This window comes from Panthera pardus, unplaced genomic scaffold (genome assembly GCF_024362965.1).
Source record: "Panthera pardus isolate Hobbes unplaced genomic scaffold, ASM2436296v1 HiC_scaffold_21, whole genome shotgun sequence".
Classification (NCBI taxonomy): Eukaryota; Metazoa; Chordata; class Mammalia; order Carnivora; family Felidae; genus Panthera; species Panthera pardus.
Genome location: NW_026526777.1, coordinates 1,633,250 through 1,648,861, shown reverse-complemented (window position 1 = coordinate 1,648,861; position 15,612 = coordinate 1,633,250). Strand labels below are relative to the sequence as shown.

General features: G+C 51.0%; 1 protein-coding gene across 8 annotated transcripts in view; it reads left to right on the top strand.

The window, feature by feature from the left end:
• Positions 1-15,612, top strand: part of GON4L (gon-4 like) — a 74,684-nt gene that overhangs the window by 46,891 nt on the left and 12,181 nt on the right. For 7 of the 8 annotated variants that reach the window (XM_019431271.2, XM_019431272.2, XM_019431275.2 and 4 more), the window contains 7 exons: positions 3,650-3,690; positions 4,202-4,305; positions 6,617-6,815; positions 7,317-7,403; positions 8,117-8,288; positions 9,684-9,828; positions 11,341-11,491. In XM_019431271.2, coding sequence (XP_019286816.2) covers positions 3,650-3,690; positions 4,202-4,305; positions 6,617-6,815; positions 7,317-7,403; positions 8,117-8,288; positions 9,684-9,828; positions 11,341-11,491 — 899 coding nt within the window. The remainder of the gene's footprint in view (positions 1-3,649; positions 3,691-4,201; positions 4,306-6,616; positions 6,816-7,316; positions 7,404-8,116; positions 8,289-9,683; positions 9,829-11,340; positions 11,492-15,612) is intronic. The other variant, XM_019431274.2, reaches the window with a different exon arrangement.

The window sequence follows — 15,612 nt, the reverse complement described above, 5'->3', positions numbered from 1 at the left end:
GTATTGACTTTTATTTACTTATTTACTTAGAGAAAGAGAGATAGAGCACGAGTGGGGGAGAGGCAGAGAGAGAGAGAGAGAGGGAGGGAGGGAGAGGATCCCAAGCAGGCCCCTTGCTCAGCGAGGAACCTGATGTAGGGCTCAATCCCATGACCCTGGGATTATGACCTGAGCCAAAATGGAGAGTCAGGTGCTCCCCCAACTGAGCCAGTCAGGGCCCCCAAGCTTTCTATTCTTGATCTCAGCTCAGGTCTTGATCTCAGGTTTGTGAGGTCAAGTCCTACGTTGGGCTCTGTGCTGGGCGTGAAGCCTGCTTAAAACATAAAAAAATTTTTAAAATGTGGAATGCCGTTTCTTTTAGGAAGATCTTCCCTTATTTGGTATGTTAGGACAAGGTTAGAGGAAGAATCGAAAGGATTCAAAGTGTAGACTGAAAAGGCTTGAGGACTTAGGCTTTGAGAAAGCTGGAGGGGAGTCGAGGAAACTATGAGAAAAACCAAGAATGTCTAGTGTCAGAAACCAAGGGATGAGTTGTTCCAGGAACCACTGGCCCACGTATCTGGTGAGGAGACATCTCTGCCGGGTGCTGGGCAGATCTCCTTCCAGCGTGGCTCCCGGCCTGGCGCATGCTTGTCTTCCCTTTTCATCTGTCACTTTCTTCCGTTTCCAGACCATTTCTCAGGAAGACCTTCCCAGTTAGGACTGTTCTTGCTTTGCGATTCCCCCGACTTTATGTGTCCTTAGTGACCACCTCATGGTTGCCCAGGTCCTAACCATCTTACCCCAGGCCTGTAGCTTCTTTGGGAGTGTCTCCTGTTTGCAGTCATGGGTTTTGCCAGCCAAGTAGTGAACATCTCTGGGATGCCTAGATGAAGGGCCGTCCTCTCTTGTTGTAGGGTTGTGACCATAAGTAAAAACTGAGGTAGAATTCCGGTTTTATTCCTACCCTGTATCCTCTTATGTATGATCCGTATAAGAGGATGTGTCCTTACACGGATGACAAACATTTAAAAACTAAGTGTAGAATCACAGAGTTTGGAAAGCTTCACGTGGTCATGTATTTTCCTCCCACTTGAGGGTGTGTTTGTAGCTCCTGTGATGTGGCCTTTTCATCTGTGGGTGACCCAGTGCCAGGGAGCTTCTCAGTGGTGAGGGTGGCGCGTCCCAGTGCTGAGCGCTGAGCGCCTCCTAACATTTTCCTTCCAGAACCTGGGTGTGCCCTTGTACTTCTGTTTGCCCCAAGTGTGCATAGTAAGAGTTGTTCCTTTCCCTCCGTTTTTTCTTTGCTGTGTCAAACGTACTGTTTCTTCAGTTCTCCAAACGTAGTTGCCCTAGTCAGCTTCCTCTGCGTTCTGGCCTTTATTTCTTTAAAAAAAATTTTTTTTAATGTTTATTTATTTTTGAGAGAGAGAGAGAGACAGAGCGTGAGCGGGGGCGGGGCAGAGAGAGAGGGAGACACCGAATCCGAAGCAGGCTCCAGGTTCCGAGCTGTCAAGCACAGGGCCCAACACGGGGCTCAAACTCATGGACCGTGAGATCATGACCTGAGCTGAAGTCGGCCGCTCAACCAGCTGAGCCACCCACGTGCCCCATGGCCTTTATTTCTTATAAACTTCTCTCCCATTGCATTTTCTTATGGAACTTCTAAAAAATACGTAGAAAAGTTGAAAGAATTGTACATTGAACATCCACATACCCACCACCTAGGTTCTGTAATTCACTTTTAATCTATCTGTTTTATCCTAAGCAGCTGCATCCGGTTCTCTTTCCATCTGTCAATCCATGTGGGTTATTCTCATGCTGATTTCAAAGTGGGCTGGAGACACCAGCATTCTTCACTCTGAAACATTTCAGCATGCGTATCATTAATTAGAGTTCAGTATTTATCTACAGTTTTTTTTAAGTTTATTTATTTTGAGAGAGCGAGAGAGAGAGAATCCCAAATAGGCTGTGTACTGTCAGCACAGAGCCTGACCGCGGTTCTTGATCTCACGACTGTGGGATCATGACCTGAGCCGAAGTCAAGAGTTGGACGCTTAACCAACTGAACCACCCAGGCGCCCCTCTACAATTTCTCTTTTTAGGTAAATTTATACACAATGTATTACACAAAATTTTCGTGTAGCGTTCAGTGAGTCTTGACATGCTTCCACGTGTGTAATAATCCCCTGTGGGAATATGGAACTGTCACCCCAGGGGGCTCCCTCATGCCCCTTCCGACCCAGCCTCCCCGAAGCACTTGCTGTTCTGATTTTTTTCAGTAACAGGTTAGATTTGCCTGTTTCAGAAGTTCATGAATATGCGCTGTTGTGTAGAGCTTCTTTCTTTCACTCAGCATACGGTTTTTGAGATTCATCTGTTTGCAAGTATCACTGCTTTTTTCCTTCCATCGCTGTGCAGGATTCTGTTGTATAAATACACCTCTTTGGTCATCTGTTTTTTTATCTGTTCCCAGATGTTAATGGACACTTGGGTTTTTCTGAGTTTTTGCTTTGTTGAATGAAGTGCTCTGAACTTTCTTGTTTCAAGACAGATGATTCCTTTGTCTTGGGTCAGCTGTCCAGGAGATGAATCCCTGGTCATAGGGTAGATGTGTGCTTAGTTCTAGCACACCTAGAACTAGATTATCAGACCTTTTGTCAAAGTGGATTTCATTGTCCTTCTCATGGATTTGCATGGCTCTTTCTGCCATCTCCGAGGGGCTCTTACAGAGATGGTCACAGACCTGCCTCAGTCCCCTGGACCCGGCCTGTGACTCTGCACTCATTCAGTGACAGGCTTGCCTTCTGGGATAGTCGCATGGTTTTGGAGTGGCTGTGTCATATTAAACTTGAGGTCAACCAAAATATTCACATCTTTTTCAGATTGTTTTGAGCCATTTCACCTTTTCATCCATTTAAGAAACTGATTTTTGGGGTGCCTAGGTGGCTCAGTCGGTTAAGCGTCCGACTTTGGCTCGGGTCATGATCTTGCGGTCGGTGAGTTTGAGGCCCGCGTCTGGCTCTGTGCTGTCAGCACAGGGTCTGGAGCCTGCTTTGGGTTCTGTGTCTCCCTCTCTCTCTGCCCCTCCCCTGCTTGCGCTCTGTCTCTGTCTCTTAAAAATAAGTAAACATTTAAAAAAAATTAAAAAACACCCTGATTTCGAAGAATCCTAAATGTAAGACTTTAAAGTTGTTAAGTTTCACCTGATTAATTTGACAACACATGGGGTTTTAAGTCTGTCATCAGTTGGTCTAGCAGTCCCTTCCAGCTTTATATGATTTACAGATGTGATAAGTGTGTTTTTTGGGTCTTCTGGGTCATTGATGCAGTTGCTTGATGGTTTAGGTTCTGTCTTGACTGCACTCAGTAGGCCAGGACAGGACTGGATTTACGTTACGGGAAGGTCATCTAGCTTATGTTCCTGTATGTCTTCCCAGCAGAACTTTCCGAAGGGTCCGTTCGTTCTGTCATGTGTCCCCAAGCATTTGGAACAGGGACTGAGCATAGCTGGTATTCAGGACACGGTTTTGAATGAATGAATGAATGATAGCCATGACGATTTTATCAAATGTCTTGCTGAAAACAAGACATACTGTCTTCTTGGAATTCCCTCTAATTGGAAAACAAAACTAACTTGAGCCAACAACTCTGTGTGGCTTTTTTCCAGAGAAGGAAGTGAATGAACTCATGGAAGAGCTGTTTGAAACTGTGAGTACATGGTCCTTGAGTGGGGACTCAGGGTGGTGGATGTGGACTCACCAGCGAGCTCTGTCCTTTGGTCCCGGGGCTCTCCGTCCAGGAGGGTGGTTTGACCAAGCCAGTGCAGGGCCCTCGGGAGAGAGTATGGTGGGAGGAGAGTTTCGCTAACTAATAAACTTTGAGTACCCGTATATGGGTTCTTCCTAGTAAGATCCCCCCTGCAGACTTTGGGTGGCCTCCCCAACTGTCATTCATCATCCTCAAAGATTGCAGATTAGTTTTGGGATATTCTGGGCACAGATAGTTAGCCTTTCTCATAAACCCGTCTCTTAAAAGATACTGCTCTGTCTTCACCACTGCAAGTGGTCGATTGAGACACTTTGTTCCTGACCTAACGGTCAGCCGTGTGCACGATCGTGGGCGCTCTGAAGTGAGGACCTGTGAGGAAGCTCCTGCCTGCAGTCCTCCCTCCCCTCCCGCCGCTGGGTGACACGCACACGCCCATCCCCTCTGCCCGCAGTTCCAGGACGAGATGGGACTGTCCAACGTGGAGGATGACGGCCCAGAGGAGGAGGAGCGCGTGGCCGAGCCCCGGCCTAGCTTCAACACCCCTCAAGCCCTGCGGTAGGCTAGCCAGAGACGTTGAGGCGCAGAGGGGAGAAAAGCGTGTTTTCAGACGCTCGGGTTCCCGGTTTCCCGTTGCTAACTCCCCGCTGTCACTGATGGAAGGAGGGTCTCCCGTGAATCAGTCTCCTTGCTATGGGGCAGCACAGCCACAGACCAGGCTGCGTCTGTTTGGGAAGGGAGAGAAAACAGTAGCTGGCGTCCGTAGCAGCCTCTCCAGGTGAGTGGTGCTGGAGCGGTGCGAGGACTCGGCGGCCAGCCACAGAAACCACCCCCGGCCATACTAGCCTTGTGTCCCTTTTGTTCTCCTCATTGGCCGTTGACGTTGCGTCAGCGTTAGTGACGGTCTGTGGCTGCGGCGGTAGGCGAGCAGCCCGCGAACCAGCTGCAGTCACGCCCGGGGCTTGGAGTCGCACTGCCCCTCCACCCCCACGTGTGACGGGTCTGCACGGTCCATCTGGGCCGTAGTGTGTTGTCCGTTCTTTCCGCGTAGCAGCACACGTGGTCAGGCGACTGGCCGGCGGTCAGGGTGTGCTCTGTGCGTGGGTGGTGCCGTGTGTGAGCTTAGCAGCGTGACCTGATCGGAGAGCTTGGGAGCCATCGGAAAGCTAGGCCTTCAGGGAACGGGCAATTTAGCACAGGAAACAAGGTCTGCTGACCGTTCCATAAAAGCCCGAAATACACGCCATTTTAATAAATACCATAATATAATTACAACACAGTCTCGGGATAGCCTCCCCCTCCCTTTTTTGTTTTTAACCTTTATTGAGGTATAATTTTCTTTACTGTTTCTTTTTGAGAGAGTGTGAGTGGGGGATGGACAGAGAGAGGGGAGACAGAGAGTCGGGAAGTGGGCTCCATGCTGTCATCAGAGAGCCCGATGTTGGGGCTCGAACTCATGAACCATGAGATCATGGCCTGAGCCAAAGTTGGACGCTCAACCCTCTGATGAGCCCCCCGGGCGCCCTCTTATTCAGTTATAATTGACAAAATTGTAAGATACTGAAAGTGTGGGACGTGGTGATATGATAAAAGTTTACATTGTGTAACATCCTCCCCCCCCCCCCCCCAGTCGAGTTAGGGAACGCTGTATCATCTCACCTGTTTACTTTTTGGGGGGGAAAACATTTTCGAGATTTCTAAGAGTCTTTCTTTGACCCACTTACTGAGTTCATAATGCAGTTGATTTGTGAACATGCTTTGGTCGCAGGGAAAGTGAGCCGTCGGTGTCCCCCTTGTCAGCCACCTGAGCAATACTTTGTAAAACCAGCTGCGGGCTGTTTGTGCTTCATCCACATTTCTCCTGCTTCTGCTCCTCCGTTGTTCTGCCAGGAGCACAGACAATGGAGTTTTCAGATCTCAGGAAACATTGTACCCAGGGCTGTGCCATGACTTTAGGTTTTTAGCCTGTGCCTGCTAAAAACTGTGAAAGGAAACATAGTGTTTATCTCCAGAGGCTACAGAAAAGTTATCATGTAGCTGTTGTTACTCTTGTTGCCACCTAGAGATTTCATACTTGCTGGAGCTGGTTGTGTCCTGACTGCACAGAACCCTGGTCCTGCCTTAATCCTGGAGTGTGGGGGCTCTGCCTCAGAACCAGCCTGGGAGCTAGGCATGTGGGTGCTTCAGCCCTGGATGGCCGCTCTCAGGAGGCGGGGGCCGGTCCCGCAGCCGAGAGGAGGGATTTGGGCTAGAAGGGGAGGTGCTCACGGGCAGGCAGGGCGATACTTGAACCAGCTTCTCACTGTGTTTCCCAGCTGTCCTGTGGTTTAGTGGATCCCTTCACACTAGGTCTTGGTCAGAAAGGAAGGCAGGGCAGCCTAGATGGATGGGAGCGGCAGGAGGGCAGAAGCCGGACCTGGGGTGTGGTCATGGGTGAGTGAGGGAACAGATGCTGGGTTTGGAGAAGATTCCGTGTCACCGTTAGGGACACGTCCCAGGTTAATTGTGGATGTCAGGAGGCCCCAAGGATGAGGGGCTCCTCCCGCTGGCTCCCGGACTCCTTTGTTATCCAGACATTTCTCTGTTCCTTGATTTTTGTCTGACTTCTCCTTCATTTGTGTATTATGTAGAGGACTAATCGTGGAAGAATGAGGGGGCAGTGCAGTTCGGGACCATCTTATTTGAATTTTTGCTAACAGCTTATGCTGACAGACTTGGATAGACTGGGAGTTTGTTGGCTGATGCGGGATGTGGGAGTCGGCAGAAGGTGGAAGTTACGCACACTCTTAGCCCGCCGTCGTCGGGGGGACTTGGACGTGCTGGGGACCTAGGGAATGTTCACGTGCGGTCACCTCCCTGTCGGGGATAGGTTTGAGGAACCACTGGCCAACTTGCTAAATGAGCAGCACCGCACAGTGAAGGAGCAGCTTGAACAGCTGAAGGTGAAGAAGTCTTCGGGCAGACAGCAGCAGGAGGTCGAGAGGGCGAAGCCCCAGAACGAGAAGGTCCACCAGACGCTGACTCTAGACCCGGCGCAGAGGCGGCGGCTTCAGCAGCAGATGCAGCAGGTAAGACCCCTCGGCGAGGCCGGCGCCGGGTCGTCCGCGGCCCGCCACCGAAGCGGTGGTCTGAATCTCCGGAGCAGGTGGCTCGATGTGCCTTGGAATCAGAGGGCCGCGGCCTTCTCGTCGCTTGGGCCCTCGGAAGGCACCGTGTTCGTGCCCGTGGGGCTCAGGCAAGAGCACTCGTGCAGGTGGCCACCCTTGACATTAGGGTCACAGGTTTCTGTCTCTCCTAATCCGTTCTGAACTGAACAGCCTCACTTGCCGGGAGGAGTTTTTTCTTCTTTCTAACTTCAGTCCCTCTGGTTTGAGGCTGAGATTCCTCCGGCTCTGTCCTTTTGCTGGAGGAACATCTCTGAGAGACTCACGCCACGAGAAGGTGCCATTCTCCTCGTCTCCGGAAAGCAGAGCATGTGGTCAAGTGGCAGACATCTTGGGAAAGCCTTCCGGGTCCCTGAAGTGACAACCTCGTAACGTGTTGCTGTGTTGTTTTCTTTCCCTCCTCAGCACGTGCAGCTCTTGACGCAGATTCACCTTCTCGCCTCCTCCAACCCCAACCTCACTTCGGAGGCCAGCACCACCAGGATATTTCTCGTAAGGCTCCACGTGTCCTTCCCTCTACAGACTTGGGGGTCGGTTAGCCTGGGAGGTCGCTTCGCAGAGACGCTCACCCGCCACCGTCTGTGTTTTTTCTTGTCTCCTGCACACGTTGGCAGCTACTCCTGTGGCTTCCTGCATTTGCCAAGAGAGCATGAGGCTCTGACCCCCAGAAAGACCGGAGAGCCATCCAGTTTTGTTAGGATTGTTCTGTGACTTTTTTGTTGGGCTTTCTTCCTCATCTTTAGACTTACCGTGACTTCTTAGGTCTTCCATACTTCTGTTCTTTTTACTGAATTCATTGTCAGTTCATCTGGCTCAATAGCTACGTGTATAGGATTAATTTCGGTTCTGACATTTTTAAGCATTTTGGAGGAAAGGGTTTTAATTTTGAATTGTCTAGGTGTTATTCAGAGAAACCAAAAGAAAAAGGTTTAAAAAGTAATTGTTCTCACTCTTGAGAACCTTAGTTCTAGCCGGGGAGCCAGACCGAGCATCCTGCAGGCTGAGCGGTGGAACGAGTGTCGGCCCCCCCCCGGATATCCGAGGGCTCAGCCACAGAGTGCTCTGGGTGGAGTAATTATAGTGATTGATTTTTTACCTGTGTTTACCCTCTAGCTGGAGGGCAGGTCTCCCCTCAGAGGCTGACAGGGGCTCCACTAGTGTTAGTCGTCTGGGACTGAGGTCTCCTTTGTGCCCTGTCTTCCCAGAAAGAGCTGGGAACCTTTGCTCAGAGCTCCGTCGCTCTCCGCCATCAGTTCAACCCGAGGTTTCAGACCTTGTTCCAGCCCTGTAACCTGCCGGGGGCAGTGCAGCTCGTGGAAGCCTTCAGCACACATGTCAGCGTCGACTGGAGTCCTCGGAAAACCGTCAAGAAGACTGGTACGGGACAGATCTGTTCACTTCTGCCTTTACTTGCCTTGACAAGTGGGAGTCTCATCCCATACCTGGCGTCCTAGCAGATGGGACGTTTATACCCACCGCCTAAGTTCTGGAAGGACGTGACAGTGCTTGGGCTTCCGTGAGGGCCGGGGCGGTGGGCAGGACGGTGCAGGGGGCAGAGATGGGCGCTCCGTGCTGAGAAGTGTCCCAGATAGATGTGAGGGTGGGAAGTACCACGCGCGAGGTCGGGACAGCCTGGGGTCTGGCAAAGATGAAAGTCAAGTGCTTAAGTTGGTTTGTGGTTAGGGTTTTACTCTCTTTTTCATTAGGAAACTTTTTTTCTTTCATGGTTGCAGTGGTGTCTCCATTTTGAATGAAATGTTGATTTGGGGATTAGGCACAAATCAGACGTGTTGAACATTTGCCTCGTTCGATATTCTGAAGATGGTGCTGGTTGCTTTCTACCTTGCATTGCTCAGTAGTTTGTGAGAAAATGCGTGCTGTTCCCTTGAGTGAAATGATTGCTTCTGATTTGTTTCCTGGTCTAGAAGATTAGTTGTGGTTTGCTCCGGGTGTGTTGGTCTTCGGATTTTCTTTTTAAATCCCTGACTTTTGCAGTGAAGTTGAATATAATTGAGTTTAAGTACACTGTGTCACACACAGGGATCTCAAACTAGTTTCTTAGCCCTGTGTTGGTAATGAAAACTTGCACACCGTGGTGATAAATGCCGCCTGTGGGGTCCCGTGGTTTCTTCCGGGGAGATGAAAACATCTGTGGAGGGAGAACCACGAATTCAGTCGTGTTTCCTCTCTCTGGAGAGGCAGACAGGCCTGGAGTTGAGAGGCTGAGGCAGCAGGACAGAACTGAGTGAGACGGAGGTGTCTCACTCCTCCTATGGCTTTCGTTCCCAACCCCAGGAGGACTCTGGGAGGACTTCATGAAAGTTAAGTAAGAATCAAATCAAATAAAATTTGGAATACCAGGTTTGTGAGGGAGATTGAAGAAGTTCACATCTTACCCTGGAAGAAAGCAAGCATTGTTGAAGGTCACTGATCTTCCAAGGATCTAAAGGGGGAGAGGAGGTAGCGACTTTGAGCACACAGTGAGCCGGGTGTTCTCGGTCATCAGTGTTGTGAGTGTCCCTGTTACTTAGGGGTTAGGGGTCCCACACGGGAAGGGTGAGAGGACTGGCTGGCAGGAGCTCACGGGGGACTCCCGGCAGGCATGTGTCAGGCCGAGGACGATGGCTGAAACCTTGGGCGAGGGAGGGCGGGAGGGCAGGCTTCCCTAGGGAGGGACGGCTCTAGATAAATGCGAGAATGCATTCGGAAGCTTTTGTGAAGCCCTGTTTTGTTCTAGAATTTCATTTACCACAGGATTTTGTTTTCTCACAGCAGATGAATTTCCCTGTTTGCCAAAGCAAGTGGCTTGGATCCTGGCCACGAGCAAGGTGTTCATGTATCCAGAGCTACTTCCAGTGTGTTCTCTGAAGGCAAAGAATCCCCAGGATAAGATTTTCTTCACGAAGGCCGAGGACAAGTAAGAGTTTACTGCGGGGGAACAGATGCACAGGGTGACCCGAGGAGAACTAGTTGTTTCTCTTGTGCTCAGGGGAGACAGGGCGTGTGTCATCAGACATGGGCACACAAGGCCAGAAGCAAAGCGGTCTCGCCGGGCCCACTGCTGTGCTGTGTCCGCAGCAGCAATGCCAGGGGGACTGCTCTTTTTGGGGAACAATGTGCAGTTTTGAAACATTTTCAACTTGTGTTTTGTTTTTGAGTTATTGTAAAAACCAGTCTCATAGTACTGGTAGAAGAAATTTTTCAAAGGAAAAAAAATTTAAAAAAAATTTTTTTAAAGTGTCTATTTTTGAGAGAGAGAGACAGAACGTGAGCAGGGGAGGGGCCGGGAGAGAGGGAGACACAGAATCCGAAGCAGGCTCCAGGCTCTAAGCTGTCAGCACAGAGCCCGACGTGGGGCTGGAATTCACGGACCGTGAGATCATGACCTGAGCCAAAGTCGGAAGCTCAACCGACTGAGCCACCCAGGCACCCTAATGTTTTATTTATGTTTGAGAGAGAGAGAGGGAGACACAGAATCCGAAGCAGGCTCCAGGCTCCGAGCTGTCAGCACAGAGCCCGATGCGGGTCTCGAACTCATGAACCGGACGGAGATCATGACTTGAACTAAAGTGGGACGCTTAACCGATGGAGCCACCCAGGCGCCCCAGTGGCAAAAAATTTTTATCTGTTATTCTAACCACCCTAAGACAATGATTTTTCTTTTTTTCTTTCCTTTGTGGGTTTTTTTTTTAAAATTCTACTCCTGCTGTAGGGCTTGAACTCACAGCCCTGAGATTGAGAGTCACATGCTCTATCCACCTAGCCAGCAGGTGCCTCCAGTGATTTTTCTTTTTGCATTTTCCATATAATCTTTATTGGCAATTTAAGTATAATTTTGTTTTGTTTTTACCTAACGCCTTGAAATTGTTCTTCTGTACTGTCACATTGTCTTTGTTTCTGTGTGTTGTCTTTTAAAGTGATATTTAATGGCCTTATGATAGTCCTTTTATTTGCCACTCTTATTTTTTCTCCTGTCTTGTTTTGCTGTTGTAGCGAGGCTTCCCCCAAGGATCTGTGTGCATAGAGCTTTTGAAAGTATTTTGAGTTTACCCCTTTGGGTAAATTGCCAAGCGTGAGGTTATTTGACGAAGGTCATGAACACTTCCACGGCTCTTGATTTGTGCCGCCCGCTGCCTTACGGCCTGTGGCGTACAGGTGCCGCAGTTGAGTGGGTCGTGTGGGGAGGCGGTTGGTGCTGAGTTTAACGTCACACAGCGCCCGTTGTTCATCTCATATTTGTTCCCTGAGCCCCATTCTCCTTCCTTTGCCTTCCTTTGAACTGAGCAGGTCTTAGAACCTACCAGCCCTCAGGAAAGGCCGGCCACTCTGTGTCGACTCGCACAAGGATGAGGTGTGGGAACGGTGGGCCGTACCCCGCGGAGTTCTCTGGGGAGAACTGCCCAGCTGGTCAGCACTGCCCCTCTCTCAGTTTGTTGGCTTTAGGGCTAAAGCACTTTGAAGGGACCAAGTTTCCGAAGCTGCTGATGAGCAAGTACCTCCTCACCTGCAAGACCGCCCACCAGCTGACCGTGCGGATCAAGAACCTCAACATGAACCGCGCGCCCGACAACATCATCAAAGTGAGTGCCTGGCTCCTCCCGCCCCAGCTGGGGGCTCCCGGGCAGCCCTTCCTCCCCTCGAAGTCCCTCGTCCTCCTCTTACGGGCATTTCTCCTAAAAATAAAAGCATCCCAACTCTTAAAATATTTCTTGACCTCACGCTTCCCTCTAGCCGCCTGTCTTCTTTGCCTCCAGCCTTCTTGAAAGGGTGAACGACATTCCACCGTATCCTTGTCCTTGGCTCTTTCTGTCAAAGTTAAAAGTACATACTTCGTGAAAGGTACATAAGAGCTTTGAAGAGTCGGGTAGCTCTGTGAGGCTGATCGTGAAAACCGGTATTTCTCTCTCCGCTTCCTGCTGCGGTTTTGAGGGGTGGCGTGTCTGCCTCCGTGTCCGGGTGGCTCGCGGGTCGTTGCCACCGCTTGACGTTTTGCCCTGAGGCGTCACTTAACTCAGGCGCGCGGCCAGGGCGGCGGAGACTCGGCCCTCCCCTCCTCCCCGGGCCACAGCCCCTTGTCACCACGTGGCATCTCCTGTTGTCTGTCTTTCCCACGAGACCACAGTGGGCTGGATCGTGTTCGGGGCTCACGTTAAAACGTGGTAGCGCGTTGTGAACGCTCCTCACAGCTGAGCGGTGTGGTCCAGCCTGGTTGCTTGGCTTTTCCTGTGGGCATGTAGTGTTTTGTGGGGTCGTAGTTGCGTTTGGGGGAGTGGGTAGAGCTCACTCTCGAGGGTGTGTGCTCGCCGGTCGGCACTGGAGTTTACCTCCGTGTTCCAGATCTCCTCTGAGTGTGTTCACAGTGTGGATGTTCCATCCCTGACGCCTCTGAGGCTGTTCCCTCTGGACAGGCTGCTCTCTCGCCTTGTTGCACAGTGGCTTCTTGGGCTTGCCCTCCCCATCATCCTGGGGCTTCCTTGTGCCTCTTACCTGTGTGCATCCTCCTAGTCCCCGAACCCACATCTGTTTCGTCTGCTTTATTCACCCTGTTTTAGTGGAGCACAGCCTCGTAGCAATCTGGGGAAGAATGCCAGAGAAACAGGTGTTTCCGTTTAGACTGTCCGTATTCACGGTATTCACGCTCCGCGGATTGGACCAGAGGCCGTGCCTGGTTTAGCTGCTGTGCTGTGTACTTGGTTTGTGTGTGTAACCGTTGTCACCGTGTGACATAAGGTCTGGCCATCAGGAGAACCTGGGGGAAAGCTACGTAAGACCTTTCTAGTTTTGCAACTTTTTATGCGTCTCTTATGCGTCTCTAATTGTTTAAAATAACACGTTGAAAAACATATCCCTTTTCTACTCACCACCTTTAGTAAGTCTGGAATTTGAGGTTGGAAATCATGTATTATTTATGTATGTATTTAATTTTGAGAGAGGGAGTGCGAGTGCACGAGCAGGGAAGAGCAGAGGGAGAGAATCCCAAGCAGGCTCCACACCCGGTGCAGTGCCCGACGCGGGGCTTCATCTCATGAACCGTGAGGTCGTGACCGGAGTCGAAATCAAGAGCCAGACGCTTAACCGGCTGAGCCACCAGGTGCCCCAAAGTTGAAGATACTTGTTCTTGGGAAGTTTAAGGGCTGGGGTGCCTGGGTGGCTTAGTTGATTAAGCGTCCGGCTCTTCGAAGGACCTCGCTCCATTTTCTTCTAGTCGCTACTTCCGCCTCTTTAGCGATTTGATGCCATTTTGCCTCTTGAACCTGTGTGACACCTGCGCTTCCTGTCCCCCTACAGCATGTAGGCTTTTTCCTTTTCTCCATTGTTTTGGAATTTCATGGTAATATGAATGCCTAGTATGGGTCTGGTGTCATTAGCTCTGTGAGGACTGGGCGGCCCCCACCATGGGCCTGTCCGTGTCAGGTGCCCGGCCTCCCCGCAGTGGTCTCCTGCTGTCTTCTCTTTTTCCAACACTCGATCTTCTGTTGGCCTTTCTGGCATGTTACTTCAGCTTTTTCTTTTTCTTGTGACTTTTTCTTTCTCTTTGCTTTTCCTGTTAATATTTTTAATTTCCGATAGCTTTTTTTTGTTCATTGAATAGTTTTTAATGGTGGATGGCAGAGGGTGCGTGGGAAGCAGGACAGGACGGAGGCTGGACCTGTCTCCGGCAGCCTCAGTCCAGCCGCTGCTGTTGGGCCGGGGGGAGGCCACCGTCTGGCTACACCGAATGGGGTGGGATTTGGGCGGCACCTGTCCTCTTCGTCACCCGGTTCTGCTTCCAGCTTTACCCCCAGTTCTATGTGTTTTTCTCCAACATCTGTCTAGCTGGTCCTTAAAACTTCTTTCTGTGTGGGATCTGGCTCTTCCTTTCCCTGTGTCTCTACTCATCCATCCGCTCATTAGCTTTGAAGACTGTGTTGCTTTTACCTTTTCTTCCATCTGCTCTCCATATAGGCTTTCACCTCACCACAGCTCCCTTCTGTTTTCATGGGGTTTTTTTTTTTTTTTTTATTTTTGAGACAGAGAGAGACAGAGCATGAACGGGGGAGGGGCAGAGAGAGAGGGAGACACAGAATCGGAAGCAGGCTCCAGGCTCTGAGCCATCAGCCCAGAGCCCGACGCGGGGCTCGAACTCACGGACCGCGAGATCGTGACCTGAGCTGAAGTCGGCCGCTTAACCAACTGAGCCACCCAGGCGCCCCATTTCATGGGGTTTTAAGAAGGAACAAAGCTGGGGTGCCCGGGTGGCTCAGTCGGTTAAGCGGCCGACTTCGGCTCAGGTCATGATCTCACAGCTTGTGGGTTCCAGCCCTGGGTCGGGCTCTGTGCTGACAGCTCAGAGCCCAGAGCTCAGAGCCTAGAGCCTGCTTCAGGTTCTGTGTCTCCCTCTCTTTCTGCCCCTCCTCCACTCATACTCTGTGTCCCTCTCTCTCAAAAATAAATCAACATTTAAAAAAAAAAAAGAACAAAGCTAAATGGATGTGTTTAATCTGTTTTAACAGTAAGTTTCTCCTTTACTGTGTAACCGCTGCAAGTGTGGACGTCTTCCCTGCAAAACCTCAGTGCATTCCCTGCTAAAGATCCGGGGGCTGTGTTCCCGTTAGTGATCTGGGGGCTGCTCTCTGGCTCTCCTCTGGGTGGCTGTCCCGCCGACCCTGCAGCTTGCTCACTTCTGCAACCCCCTCTTGCTCTCACTGCGGCTGCTTCCCCAAGTCTGCCTGCCCCGCTCAAGTGTCCGTGTTCCACAGGGGCCTTGCAGCGTGTGGGCCCTTCCACATTCGTGCGTGTTGGCGCGATCTGTCTCCTCACGGTCCTCGGGTCTGTGTCTTCGGTCTGGACTTTTCTCCCAAGTGTCTGCGTCGCGTCTCCAACTGTTGCCAGGAAGTCTTCTTTCGGTTTCCTTGCTGACTTCTCAGTCTGAATCGTGTCCCTTCGCACCTTCCAGGTGTTGCCACCAACCTCCCCCACCAGCAGACCCCCCCCTCCCCCCGCCACACCACTCGCCCCTGCTGTGATCTGCTCCTTCTGGTTGTTGTCTCAGCCCACGTTGCTGCGAGTTCTCCTTGACCCCTGCAGCGTGATCACTTCTGCCTGCTGGTCTGTCACCAAGTCCTCTGTTGTCTTAACCCGCTTCCTACCCTGCTGCTCATTGGCTTAGTGCTGGCCTTGGCGACACCGTGAGGAACACGCTAGTTTCTACCCACGGTTTCTGGCTCCATTTATTCTGTCCCTCACGTTGCTGCCATAGCCACCTCCAGATAACCTTTCTGGACACGAGTCAGACCGCCTGGTGTGGCACAGAAGGCCCTCCCTGTCTTACCTCTGACTTGTCTCTGAAAGTCTCTCCACGTTCCTGTGTTGCAGCCAGACCAGTCTCTGTGGTTCCTTACATGCATTCAAGGTTTGGAACCAGAAGTCTGCTCTGCCCGTTCCCCACCCCGCCCCGCCACTTCGCTCAGCAAACTCTGTGTCTTTAAGATTCATCTGTAGCTGCATCTGCTGCAGAAATGTCCTTATTGTTCAAATGTCAGATACGTGTCATTGTTTTGTGCATTTTTGTACTCTTTCACAGAGGATGTCATTGTTGACCTCTTTGTCTCCTACTAGTCTGTAAGCCCCTGGGGGGCAGGAATGTCTTCTCTTATTTGTACCCTCAGCCTGTAGCACAGATGTTGCTTGAATGGACGCTTACTGTCACCGTGAGTTCACT